Genomic DNA, 14,636 nt, shown 5'->3' on the forward strand with positions numbered 1-14,636 from the left:
TAGTCTTTAGTTCATGTTTCCACTGGTTTTATAGTTTCCCCTGCAATACCATTACTTTCTCCATGCACTTGATTATACACAATATTGTGACGAGTCTTGAAACGATCAGTCCGTCCATTTGACGCATTAAAACCATTAAATCCCCAACCTCGCAGCAAATTCAAGAACTTTCGCTTGGAGTATTCCATTGACTGGAATACCCGACGCTCTTGTAGAAACAAATCACTCCACCACAAGTTTATCCAAATCATCGTATGTCGATGTCCGGATATATTTTCATTTTTTTGACATAGCGCCAGATTGCTTTGAATTGAGTTCAATGCTTGACCTGTTTTTTACTATCGTGTTCAAAGTGGACACGGAGAGTCCAAAATCTTTTGCTAATTGCACATGTGTGTTCCGGCATGCCAATCTACACGTCGCAGAATTGCCATCTTTTCTTCTACCGAAATACATTTTCTGTTTTTTTTCTCTATGTTACTGCCACTACATCCACCATCGCAACTTGAAAGCAACTATTTCGTAGCAGAAATTCTACAATATCAGTTCATACTGTGATTGAAAAATCATGGTATCGCTCATCACTACATCACTGCTGCAACCGTGCAAGTCATGATGGTGAAAACGAAACTACAGCCAAAAGCAACTCCATCTGGAAACAGAAATGCTCAGATTTCTGCAGAAATCAATTTGAATGAGAGGAAATCGATTCGAAAATCAGTATTGCCACCCGAGAAAAAACCACAAATCACGGGAAATAACATCCATATTAAGTTGTTAATGGTGGGAAAACAATATATTGTAAGAATAGGCCTTAAGATGGGAAAAAAAGGAAAATGACGTAAATGGCAGGAAAGCGTAAATTGCGGGAACGTAAAAAAAGGGGTTTTACTGTATGTATTTATGAAATGAATGTGAAAGAATTTGAGAAAGTTGCCTTTATTCTTGTGTAATTTCCCAATTTCAGATAAGTTGAAATTTGGAGGGACCTACAATATACAGTAATGAATTCCTTATTAATCCCCTACATATTTAGAATTTCATCCAACTCCTCTACAAATCATGTGCTTGACAGTGCCTCCTCACATACTGCTACTCAGATGGCTTCTAGGAACAAGATTGTTTGCCAGCCTCTTCTCTTAGGCACCTGTCTGTGGTGGCAGGAACCTCCCAATGATGGTACTGGCCCTTTTCATTCTTACTGTTTTTCTTTGCTTTTCTTCCCATCTTCTTTGCTCTGATTCTCCTGAGTCTTTTATGCTATTGTCTTCCAGACCACCATCACTGGGAACCAAAACCTTGACACTGTTTTTGCCATGCATTCTACAATATCAATCACAGTATGAATTGATATTGTAGAATTTCTGCTACGAAATAGTTGCTTTCAAGTTGCGATGGTGGATGTAGTGGCAGTAACTTAGAGAAAAAAAACAGAAAATGTATTTCGGTAGAAGAAAAGATGGCAATTCTGCGACGTGTGATCTATCAACATCCAGAAAGGAAGATCCTGGTAGTCTGGCACTACTTTTGCCTCTGCTTCTTTAAGAGAGATGGTCCTGAATGAATCATTTTGGCTAGTAGAATTGCCTGCTAGGGTCAGTGGTGTTTCAGTAAGTCTTCCACCCCAACCCACTATCCGAGGTCAGGGCCCATAACTTGCTGTGTTTCTGATGTAGCATCCAGGGTAGCCCAGTATTTCTCTCCTAAGTGCAGTCATTGCTTGCCAATGAGTGGACATCCATGTGTGGCTCCATGGTGGGTGAAGAGCTCAGGTGGTGAACAAAAAATCTCTTCAGCATGAATCCTTCATCCTCAAATATTTCAGGGTCCCTAAACAACGTCAAAACCAAGTACTATATTGTAGATACATCACTTGATTACAGAAGTAAAAAACAAAAGACATGACAACACTATAAATGTACCAGTTTTTCTCATCATAAATGCAACAGGTGAAAAGCCAATATGGAGAAGGTCACTCTTCTTTATTTAGAAGAGTTTAAAAGGACTAGAAGGATCTCCCAGAACATTACGACACTGTTATCTGGTGATATCCTTGTGGAAACATCACATCAGCTCTGCTCGGAAAAATTATTCAGTGCATTATCGATGGGTAGAATGCCAACTACAGTAACACCTCATAAATTGCTAAATTCTTGTTGTTTCAGATGAGGAAAACATGTTCAGAAATTAAAGATCAGGAAGTGACTGGTATGAGGTGCATCCTGATGCATAGAGATGGTCACCTCGTTCTGAGAATGAATATCATCCTTACTTTTGATACTCCTAACCTAAACCTCCAATATCTGTAAAACCAGTGCATCTTAATTGTCCTGTTAGGCTGCACATGCCTTATCTGCTGAGATGCTTTACATGTCAGAAATACAGACATACCCAAACTTGCCTTTTGTGGCTCTACCACCTGTGCATGATGTAATAGTAAAGAGTAGGATGATAAACCTTGCTCTGCAAATAAAGCTAAATGTGTCAGATGGCAGGGAGATTATCCTGCTTACTCCTGTGCATGCCATAGGTGAAAGGATGGGAAAAGAAATGCAAAAGATAAAAACAGAACATAACATATCAGGATACAAAGAGGAAGCCAGTCAACCCCACACCTATCTTGAAATCTTCTTATGCTGAAAAGGTGACTAAGAAAATATTAACAACTTACCATATGTCTATTCCACCATCTGATAATTTCCCCATACCTGAACTTTGTGATCGTGAGTGCTTCTCTGTGGAGTGCATCAGTTGTACCACCTATGGTCTCAATCCTGAAACAACTCCAAAAATTATCCCATTTGAAGAGAACCCACCTGTGAAGAAAATTATGGCAAAGATCTCACCTAAAGATAAACCACCAAACACTCCCATAGAAAAAATGGATATATTTGTATCTACTGAAAGTAAATTAAACTCACCAAATGATCCTGACACATCAGATACTATATTAAAAAAATTTCCAGAACAAAATGGACACTGTGTGTCCATATATTCCTAAATCAATAGATAAATAGAAGCCTAGCAAATCTAAGCCTTCAACATCTTAGAAAATCAGATAAACCTACAAAGCTAAAACAACAACAAAAAAAAAAAAAAAAATTGTACAGTGGAACTGTTGTGGGTTTCACTGTAATGTCGATGATATCAGGGTTCTGCTGCAGGAACACAAACCTTTCTCTTTCTGTCTGTAGGAAACATATTTAAAATCCAGTGGGGATCCAACCCCTAAAGCATTTTACTTGTTTTTATAAGAGCAAAACTGGAGATACCCCAGCTCATGGTAGAGTAACTATCCTAATGGGCAATCAAACACATGCATCCTTAGCACTTGGCTGTCTGAAGAAAGACAGTTGTATGTTTGATGCTAGTTGCTGACTAGAAAAGCTTTTTGCAGGCCTGGTTGGCCGAGTGGTTAGTGTATCAGCTCTCCAGCCAAAAGGCTAAGGGTTCGAATCCCAACATGGGCATGGATATTTATGATTGTCTGTAAAAATACTAGTGGTGGTGGTGATGGTGGGCAGTAGATTGCATTGGTGTAGATCAGTGTTTCTCAAAATGGGGCATACGCTCCACAGGGGGGAAATTTGAATATTTTGGGAGATAATTATAAAATGATGTTGCATTCGTCACCTCATCACTGATATACTCAAAACACTCACCATTGTGTGTGTGTGGGGGGGGGGGGGACATCAAAATCTTTCAGCCGTTGAGGTGGGGCATGATCCAAAAATGTTGGGAAATACTGATGTAGATGATGTTGTTCATTGTAGTTTGTGGATTGAGTGGTAGAGACAGAGAGTTGTAGAGTAGGTGCCCTCCTTCGATGAGTCTTTGGATTCCTTAGAGGTATCACATATTATTAATGATACTCCTTTCCAACATGTCCAGCTTAATATTGCTTTGGAAGCAGTAGCAATTTGCATATCTGTGGGATTTCTTATTACAATATGTTCCATTTATTTACCACTGGGTTATGAGTTAAGAACTTGATAATCTTATATTGCAGTTGCCTCAGCCATTACTTCTCATAGGTGACTTGAATGGATACAACATTTTATGGGGTAGTACAAACACAAATGGACGAGGTCATAACATTGAGCAAATGCTCAACAATCATGACTGTTCCCTTTTTAATAATAGTCAATACCTTCTTCCATATCCACTTCAACATGCCTATCCACTTGTATTCTGCATAAATCTTACAGTCTGCTTCCCGGCCATCTTTGCACTGCTCATTTGGGATGTTGAAGGGAACGTCTATGGAAGCGATCATTTTCCTTTAAAAAAAAAAAGCACTGTTATTTGCACTATGGCTTCGCAGGAACCGTGTTCTTCTACATGGATGCCTGTGTGGAAAATAGACCATGCTGACTGGAATACCTGTCCCTATTCTTGCAAAATTTATTGCTGAAACAGTCAGTCAGACATCATTCAATGAAGCAGTGAAATCTAAGTGGAAAGCATGTTATCTTATCAGTATAATCAATAAGGTGTTCCTCAAGGCTCTGTCTTAAACGCAACACACTTTGCTATTATTGTTAATTGTCACTAAACAGCTTCTTCCCATAATAATCAATGCTCTTTATGCCAATGACTTCATAATTTGTCACTCCTGCAATATACAGTAATTGAAAGACAACTTAAGCAAGCAGTTAATTGTCTCTCTTCATGGCTCTCAGTAATGGGGTCAGGTTTTCAGAAATAAAACGCATATACTTCTATTGAAACATGTTCACCCAGATTCTGATTTAAGAATGGGACAAAGTATTATTCGGGTAGCATCAAAGGCCAAGTTCTTGGGATTCATCTTTGACCAAAAACTTACATTCTTTATACACATTCTTCAACTTAGGGACAAATGCAAAAAAAGCACTGAATTTCCTTTGCACTCTATCCTTTACAGAATGGGGTACTGATCAGTGTTCCTTGCTCCACTCAAGGAGATCATACTCCAATGGTTGGACTCTATACAACATCACAGTATGTGAATAACTACCAGTGCTTTTCACACATTGCTCATTCAAAGTCTTTATGTTGAAGCAAATGAATGTACTACATCAATTAGATGAAAATATTGCCTCTTAATTATGCCCTAAAAATTAAGTCTTGACCAGAGCATCCTGCATGGTCTATACTAGTATCTTTTTTTTTTTTTTCTGCATTGAGAAGCTCAATATTACATGTCAGACTGCCACTCATCCCTTTGGTTTGCATGCCAAAGAGATTATGGAAGCTATTGGCATGAATGTTGACAATATTATCTGTGCCAAACATAACAAGATGTCACCCACCTTATTATGGGTCATCAGCTGGGGTCATTATGTGTGAAAAGTGCTACATGCATCTCACCATTGTCATATTCTGGTTGGAGTGCCAGCACTTCACATGAGAGAGAAATGAAATTTTTACTAATCTAGCTAAGCCATATACACTCAAGCAGATATTATCACACTTGAACAAATTGCATGATGTTAAACTTTTTACAAAGAATTAATTTAAGCACATATGATTATTAATTCTATTTTTGTGTAGATACTGAATTGCTTAATTTATCACTTTATTACTATTTATTATTAATTTGTGTACTGCTGTAACCTTTGCTTTGGCTCAGTATAACATTTGTTGTCCTTGTGCCAATCATTCAGTTTGCCAGCTGATTTAGGATCCTCCTATAGTGTTACCCTATGTGGAATAACTATTTTAAAGCTATAAAATTTTTTGCTGCTTCAAGCTTTCTGTAAGCAACATTGATGGTATTACACTTAGCAATAAAACACATATATCACCTAGTAATGCCTACTATCACAGAGGTTTGGTGTTTCATTTGAGAGGTGTAGATACCACACCTTGACCTCTACCTAAGTTAGTCCACTCCTAAATAGTTTCTTCCATTCTTATTAGCTCATAACTGTTATCCAAGTTATTAATGGAGCCCACCAGTATAAAGATATGGGCAAATAATCTGGTTGCTGCAGACTGGCTCACACTTCACAAAAGTAACATCTATCCAACTGTTACTGTTAAAATATTAGTCTCACACTACTGCCATGCCTCTAGAAATGTGGTTTACCTCAAGCACATAAAAACAACTCCCTGCTTTATCCTCTTCTAGACACCCCTAACTATTATTTAACCAGGAAGCTAGTGGCAGCAGCATTCAAGGAATTAGTAGATTTTTCCTTTGACATTAAACACACAGTGTGAGATCCTTAGTCTTGACACAAGACTCAGGATCTCACACTTAGCACTAAAGATATTATATTCATCAGTTTAGACATCCCTGCACCAAAGACATTATCAAATCAAAAACATAATGTACAGATAGAGGACACAGTTATGAGCTTTGTCTCCCTTCCCACCTCCAAAGCAAATTTTTACATGTGTGTGTGTTGGGGGGAGGGGGGTGTTCTTTTTTACATTTGTTCATTCTGCACTTTGGTAGTTTTTTTCCAGAATGTTGTGATTTACAGTTTATCATATTAATTTCTTGATATATTAAGTACAAAGAGAGAGAACAACTGAGTGATTATTGGCCTATCTCTCACTAGTTTACTTCACTCCTTCACAGAAACATTCAGTTACTGCTCATGCATTTTCATGCTCACTGTTCATCAGAATCAGCATCATTAATTCTTCCCACTCTTTGAAACCTGTTAAAGCAGATGTACTTCAATTACAGTTTACAGTCCAAATGTTAACAGAACAATTTTTTCCTCTCATCATTCATTCATTTCTTCTATTGCTGTTTTGTAAAACACTTTTCCCTGTTATGTATTTCCTAGCACACAGTCTACAGATCTGCAAATCCATTGTTAAAAACTTTGAAAAAAAAAAACTTTACCCTCCATGTTCAATTTTCTGCCCAGCCAATGATACTGATACTATAGATTGAAAAACCTCGGGTGTATAGGATTACCATAAAAGAAAAAAAATTACCACATCATTGAGAAATGTAAAATTGTTTATTGCAGGTGTTTGTTATTGATAGTTTTGCATACATTCTCCCATACAAGTATGATATTTAAATACTCAATTTCCACAGAGTTGTTATCGTATTCGTTCAGGATAAATATGATGTAAAGACTTCCAGAGGCCACTTATTTGGCATCTATTGCAGGAACTACAACACATTAAGTATGTATTTAAAGAAATATTCAACAGGAACAAGACTAATGAATCTATGAATCATCACGATCATAAATATTTTTTATTTATTCAATATTTTATTTTATTCAGTATTTTAAGTATTCAATTCACTGTTCTGTACCAGTACTAATAATATGGTATCTCTATTTTTTTATTTTTTATTTTTTTGTTTAATGAATAATTGATATTTTAATAATCATTTTGGTTTTTTGTGGGGGGAATCATAATACAGGAGGAAGAAACCCCTTTACACTGCTCTGCAGCAAGAGGCCATACCGAGTGTGTCAAGAGTCTCTTAGAAGCAGGCGTAAAAACAGATATAGTTGATAAGGTACGATCTGTTATTGTATCTGTTATTTTTTAATATATTGTTTGAAATTTTACTGACATTCTGTTATAGCATTGCTTATTAATGTTCAAATAAATTAAAGAAGCCAAGAAATTATATTCTTCGTTTATTGTTTATCCAAGTGTAAGCAAACATATAAGGTTGCACATGAAGTATCTTCACGATTAGACTTGTATATAGAGACTAAAGACTTCACATTAATTGCCTTAGTATTCCATAATGAAAACACACATGCACACTTTTGGAGATATATATATATATATATATATATATGTATATGTAGAAAGTATTTTACCTTGGATATAATAAATTTAAAGATACCAAGCTATTTTAAACCTGGTTTTACTCCATTTCCCAAGTAAGCAAACAGACAAAAAAGTCAAGTTTGCGCCTGCATGTAATGCAAGTCTAGCTGACCCTGCAGGTAGTGCAAGACCAAGATAACTCATGGTGAAAGGAGAATAAGCTCTGATCACTAATCTTAGTGATCACAACAAGTTACCATAAGGTGTTTTAACCTTATTAAATAAAAATCTCAGGAGGAGATATAAATGTAGAAAGTATTTTACCTTGGGTATAATAAATGTTAAAGATACCAAGCTATTTTAAACCTGGTTTTACTCCATTTCCCAAGTAAGCAAACAGACAAATAGTCAAACAGTAAAATATGTAACTTGCTCTGGTAAAATATTTATAAGCTCTGCATTACTAAAATCTTGATATTTCTAGCATGGCTCCCACTGATGAGACCTCAGTAAAGGTCGAAACCGGTCTGGGTTGTGGCCCCTTGCCTTTAATACAAAGCATCATACATCTCCTCCAAGAGATGTGCTTTGCATTATGGGTAAATATTAAGATTAGTGATCAGAGCTTATTCTCCTTTTACTATGAGTTACCTTGGTCTTGCACTACCTGCAGGGTCAGCTAGACTTGCATTACGTGCAGCTGCAAACTTGACTTATTTGTCTGTTTGCTTACTTGGGAAATGGAGTAAAACAAGGTTTAAAATAGCTTGGTATCTTTAACATATATATATATATATATATATATAATGCTATGCATTATGGGAAGGGCCACTACCCAGACCAGTTTTGACCTTTATTGAGGTAAAAAAGTAAAGGGGTGTTCATCATAGGTCTAGAGTAATTAATATAGGGGCGCATGAGAGCCTGATAGTACAGGATGGTCCATAAGTCATGAAACATTCCATAGAAAGGGAACTGTCTTGGTGAAGCTAAAAATGGCAGGTATTTACTTGATGTGGTTTTTCATAACTACTAAAAAATATTGGTGATATTGGTGATGTTTTGTGAAGCAACATATACAGTTGCTTCACAAAAATAGGCCGCCCTGTATTAGGAAAGAGAAAAGACTGATGGATAGTATAAGAGGTAGAAAAAAAGGCCTCAGGTCTTTTATATCATCTTTGAAGCCAAAGGCTACCATTTTTTCATTTTCACTTTTTCATGCAGCTGAACAACCAAAAGACCAATCGAAACTAAAGCATAAGGATGATTGATACCCAGGTGGTTAGCTTTATAAGTTGAGAAGGCCAGCTGGTTAGCCATATATCCCCCCCCCCTTGTATATTCACTAAGGTGAAATACCAAAAATTTGATATTTCTTAAATCAGTGCTTTCCAAACTGTGTGTCACGACACGTTAGTGTGTCGGCTGCAGTGTGAAGGTGTGTCACGTGAACATAAAGCGTTAAACAGAATAATCGCTGAAAATTTCCACAGCGGAATCCATTTCGCAAAGTACCGGTAGGACTTTTAGTTAGTGCCGTTAAAGACTATATTTGGTCAACCGCTCGGAACCCCCTCCCTGAGTCTATACTGACTTGCATGCAACCATGACCATCAGTTTCGTTTTCATTGAGGTTTTCTATAGTTCATTCAAGTATGAGTGACAGTAAATGTAAACAGAAGCTAAATTGTGCAAAGCCACACTAAGGAGTCCCAAAAATACTTTACTTTAAATAGAATGTAATTGCAAGATGTTTTACTTTCTAGAATTTAAATTTCACTTTCAAAATTATATATACAAACTATCTTTTAATTATTTTTAACCTTTAAAAATATTTCATATCAATATATTTCAATAAATAATGGGGAATAAATACAGCTGAATTCCTCCCTTTTTTTATCACGTAGTAATCACTCGGTTTTATTATCATTCGACCAATAAAAATAAAGCGCCCCACTTATTCATACAAATGCTATTATTGATGTTTATTCTAACTGCAACATGAATAAACGAAGAGCTTTATTTTATGTTTAGTTACTGTTAAAGCTTTACAATAAATTTGCATAGTTTTATTTATCAAATTGGTGTTAATTACCTGTAAAATGGATGAGTTTCTAATTAATAAAAGAAAAGCTGAAGGTGACGTTTGTGATGAACAAAATGTATCGACTATAGAGGAAACTATGCAAGAATCAACTGTTGAACGGTCTGCATTAATATGGAAGAAGTGTAAAGGAAAATTTTCCATGGCTCGTTTATACAATAAAGATTATATGAAATTGGGGTTCACATTTTTTGGTAATGAAAACCATCCTTGTCCTCAGTGTTTAGTTTGTGGGGGTGATACTTGCAAATGAAAGTATGGTACCAAACAAATTAAAGAACCATTTTACCTCAAAACACAGTCATTTGTCAGAAAAGCCAGTAGAATACTTTATTGAACTTTCAAAATCTATAAAGAAGCAGTCTACATCGTTCACCAAGAGAATGAAGACATCAGAGAAAGCTCAAAAGGCAAGTTACTTGGTTGCTCAAATAATTGCCAAAAACAAGGAGCCACACACTATTGCCAAAACCACTATAAAGGAATCTTGCTGTGCTATTGTTCGAACAGTGTTTGGGCCCAAATTTGAGATAGAAGTTAATAAAATCCCTTTGGCAGATTACACGATTGGAAGACATATTCAAGACACATGTCTGCTGACATTAAGCTGAATAAAAGATATTTTTCAAGATGATAATATGATTTTTACATTGCAGTTAGATGAATCAAGAGATGTCAGTGGGTTAATGCAATTATTTGTTTTTATACATTTCATTCATACTAACAGAATTATTGAGCAATTCTTGTGTTGTCTAGAACTTCCAATGAAAACTAGAAGCGAAGATAATTTGCTATGGTTAAATTGTGTAGGAATATGCACAGATGGTGCTCCTTCAATGGTTGGTTCAACAAAAGGTTTCACAACTTTAGCAAAGAAAGAGAATGAAAATATTATAATTACTCATTGCTTTTTACATCGCGAAGCACTAGTCGTGCAAACCACTGGTAATGAATTAAAAAGGTTATGGACAAAGTTGTTCAAATGGTCAATTACATTAAAAATAGACTTCTTAAATCAAGATGATTTGCTAAAATTTGTGAAGACATGGGAGCAAAATTTAAAAAAACTTATATTACACTCAGAAGTTCATTGGCTGTCAAGAGGTTGAGTGCTTTATTGTGTATATGAATTGAGGGAAATGAACAAAATGAATTCCGCGATCTAATTCAAAACAAATTATGGTGCACAAAATTGGCATATCTTGCTGACATATTTGAACATTTGAATAAAATAAACACTAGTATGCATGGAAAAGGAGAAAATATCTTAACAGCAGTGGATAAAATTTGTGCTATGAGAGATAAGATGGAAATTTGGAAAAGGAAAGTGAAAGAAGGAAATTTTGAAATGTTTTCCAAAACTGCAGACTGTGAACTAAAATGTGATATCAGCTCGTTAATTGTTGACTATTTAACAATGCTCGAAGAGAAAATTCATTGCTACTTCCCAAATATTGAAATACAAGACTATAATTGGATCAGAAATTCGAGTCTGTTAATGATGTATGAAGAGGGTGATTTAGACAACTTTTGGATTCGTGTTTCAAAAATGCATCCAAACATAGGTAAAAAAGCGTTAAAAATTCTTTTGCAGTTTTCCACTACATACATGTGAAGTATTCTTTTCAATGATGGCAAACAAGACATTGAAACGTGGAAACTTAAGAATGCTTGATGATGAAATGCAAATGTCTTTATCTACTATTCCACCAAATATTGAAAAGCTGTGGTCATCCCATGAAGCTCATATATCTCATTAAAATTCTATTATTATATATTTCTTTCTTTTCTTTCTATTTTTTATAACAATGACATTAATCTTGGAAATAAATATAAATATATTATATATTTTTATTTTGTATATTTTGTTATATATAAAAATACAGTATGATCGAAAAAACTCAACAAGCGAGCTATGAAATCTGTTTTCCTTATATTAAATACATTGAAAAATTAAGAAGAGAGAATCATTTCAGCTCACTTGATGTGCTTTTTATTCGATCATACTGTATTATATATTTTTAATAAAAATGAAAGGTTTTCATGAGATAGGTTGTGTCATGAAACAAGTTTAACCTCTGGTTTGCTAATAGACTCTGTCGTGCCCTCAAGACAAGAGTATAGTCTAACTATATCATGCAACCTTTAAAGGAGTTATATGATATTTGATCTTATCAAATATCAAAAGGAGTTGCTTGTTATAGTAACTTATAATTTTTAAAAGGAGTAAGTGATTAATCACTTACTATAAATAGTGAATTTTTATTAACCCGGTATCGGATGAACAGGAAGAGATTTTTAAATAAACCTTCTAAAAGTTATACAAAATATAATTGTAAAATCATATACTTAAAACTTCATCTGATCTGGCTACATGACCCATGAGAGGCACATCAGATTGAATTACTGTGCTGCGAAATTATGTTTGTCTAAAAAGTGTGTCACCAACATGAAAAGTTTGGAAGGCACTGTCCTAAATGCTTCTTTCTAAATACAAAAATCATCTGACTAAACATAAAATTTCCACAATACATTGTAAAGCATTTGTATTGCTGGTTTTCAAATCCATGTTTGTTTGTTTTTCCCTAACTTTCCATAAATACTATTTTAATTCATTAATTGTAAAAAATCAAAATTCTATTCCCACTGCTGACAGGTGAGGATACTGTAAGAAAAGAACCTGTTCTGTTGTAAGTAATGGAATGCCCAACACATTACATAATCGGTTCCAAATATGCAATGCAACGGCTATCTGTTGAATACATGTTCTACTGTTTCCAACTATAGATATTACAGATTGGATCTCCAATATTAAAGTACCTCCATTGAATGGCATTTACTCAAAGGTGACCATATGCAGTTCTCCAAGCAAGATGCCTCCTGTTAGGATATCCTTTGACCTTCAATATAGGAAGCAAAGTATTGTCAGAACTCATCTGTGGAAGGTCATGGCAAAAGAAGTTAAAGATTTCTTTATACCAAGTTGTGCTTTTATTAATGGAAAGACTGTAGCAATCTTAAGCACAGAATGTTGTAGTATTCAGGAACAATCTCAGCTTTTAGTAAACGAGTATTTAGGCTTAGATGCTGGTTTACATTCATGTCTCACTTTAATGGAATAACTTATAGCACAAAGAAAAATGATTAAACATCAGGTTTAATTGATGTCATTATTTCATCACAGTCACAGGGATATCATCAGGAATACAATGTTAAAATTATAATAACACACAAGAAATGATAAGTGGAAGAAATAAGAGAGAAAAAATAAAGACTATAGGCCTATGTTGGGCAGGAGGCCTAATAATTAAAGTTTCACAAATTTTGGGAAGTTTAATACAACCATATTTATTAAGATTAGGCTGATTTTTTATTATTATCATCATCCTAAGAGCCCATGAAGTCAAAGAGTCATTATGAAATCCTTTTGTCATACACACACAGCTCATCATACCATGCCTTAAACACATTCAAATTCTCTGCAGACACACTCTCTCAGGCAAGGCATTCCAATCATTCACAACTCTGCATGCAAAAAATCTGCTTCTCACTCCCCTGTTCACACCCTCCTTATACAGTTTTCAGGGATGACCGCTGGTTTGCCCGTGATCTCTCGTGATAACAACCACATACCAACTTGTATGTCTCTATCATATCACCCCTCTTCCTCCTATTCACTAGACTCTCTAAATTGCATCTTCTCAACCTTTCCTCATATTCAACATTCCAGAGATCAGAAACTACCTTAGTCAGTTACCTCTGGACCCTTTCCAACACCTCTTTGTCCTTTTGAATACCAGGTGACCAAATTTGTGCACAGTAGTCCATGTGTGACCTAATCAGAGCCTTATACAATGGAACAAGAATCTCCTTACTTCTACAAGTCAGTGTCCTTTACATCATTCCCAGAATTCATTGTTGTAGTCACAAATTCGGCAATGTATCCCCTAAATTTCACATCCTTATCAACTATCACCCTATCACCCCCACGATCTCTTATTTCCTCCACCTCCAACAATATATTCCCCAAGCATAAATTCTGCATACCATCTTTGTTCCCAAATTTTTAAACCTTACATTTTGTAACATTGAACTGGCATCCCCATTCATGTGCCTAATCACTCAATTTATTCATGTCTTCTTGTAAGGCCACAACATCTGCTCTACTCTTCATAGTTCGTCCCAACTTTTTATCATCTGCAAATAACTGAATATCCCCATCCAAATCTTGCCAATATCATTAACATACAGGTTAAACAGCAGTGGCCCTAAAACAGACCCCTGAGGCACACCATTAGTGACTTTCCTCTTCTGGGATATTGCTCCCCTATACACATCTTGCTGATACCTATCAGATAGCCAGTCTCTGATTTAATGCACTAATCTAATATCCAACCCCATCCACTCTAATTTGACTATCAACTTATCATGTGGTAATGTATCAAGAACCTTTGCAAAATCTAAGTATACTACTGTGTATCCCTCTCCTCTGTCCAATGAAGCCATCAGTAGTAAGTGAGTGGATTGCTAAAACGACCTCCCTTTGACAAATCCATGCTGTCCATCAAAGATAATACTATTGTTGTCAACCCAATTCTGAATCCTAGTTCTCACCAGCTTCTCCAATAATCTTCTTAACCAGACCTATAATTTGATGCTTCAGTGCTAAACCTACCTTATGAAGCAGCACAACCTTGCCCTCCTTCCACTACTTTGGAACTTGACACAGTACAAGACTCGTATTAAAAAAATATGTCAAAGCAGATGCCAACTCCCTGGCACATTC

General features: G+C 35.6%; 1 protein-coding gene across 1 annotated transcript in view; it reads left to right on the plus strand.

The window, feature by feature from the left end:
* The window catches only part of LOC150099731 (death-associated protein kinase 1-like), a 504,639-nt gene that overhangs the window by 318,114 nt on the left and 171,889 nt on the right, over positions 1–14,636 (plus strand). Inside the window, exon 15 of the mRNA XM_090403485.1 lies at positions 7,382–7,480. Coding sequence (XP_090259611.1) covers positions 7,382–7,480 — 99 coding nt within the window. The remainder of the gene's footprint in view (positions 1–7,381; positions 7,481–14,636) is intronic.

This window comes from Typopeltis vanoorti, chromosome 14, assembly GCF_054136105.1.
Source record: "Typopeltis vanoorti isolate ZY-2024b chromosome 14, IOZ_Tvanoo_1.0, whole genome shotgun sequence".
Taxonomy (NCBI): Eukaryota; Metazoa; Arthropoda; class Arachnida; order Uropygi; family Thelyphonidae; genus Typopeltis; species Typopeltis vanoorti.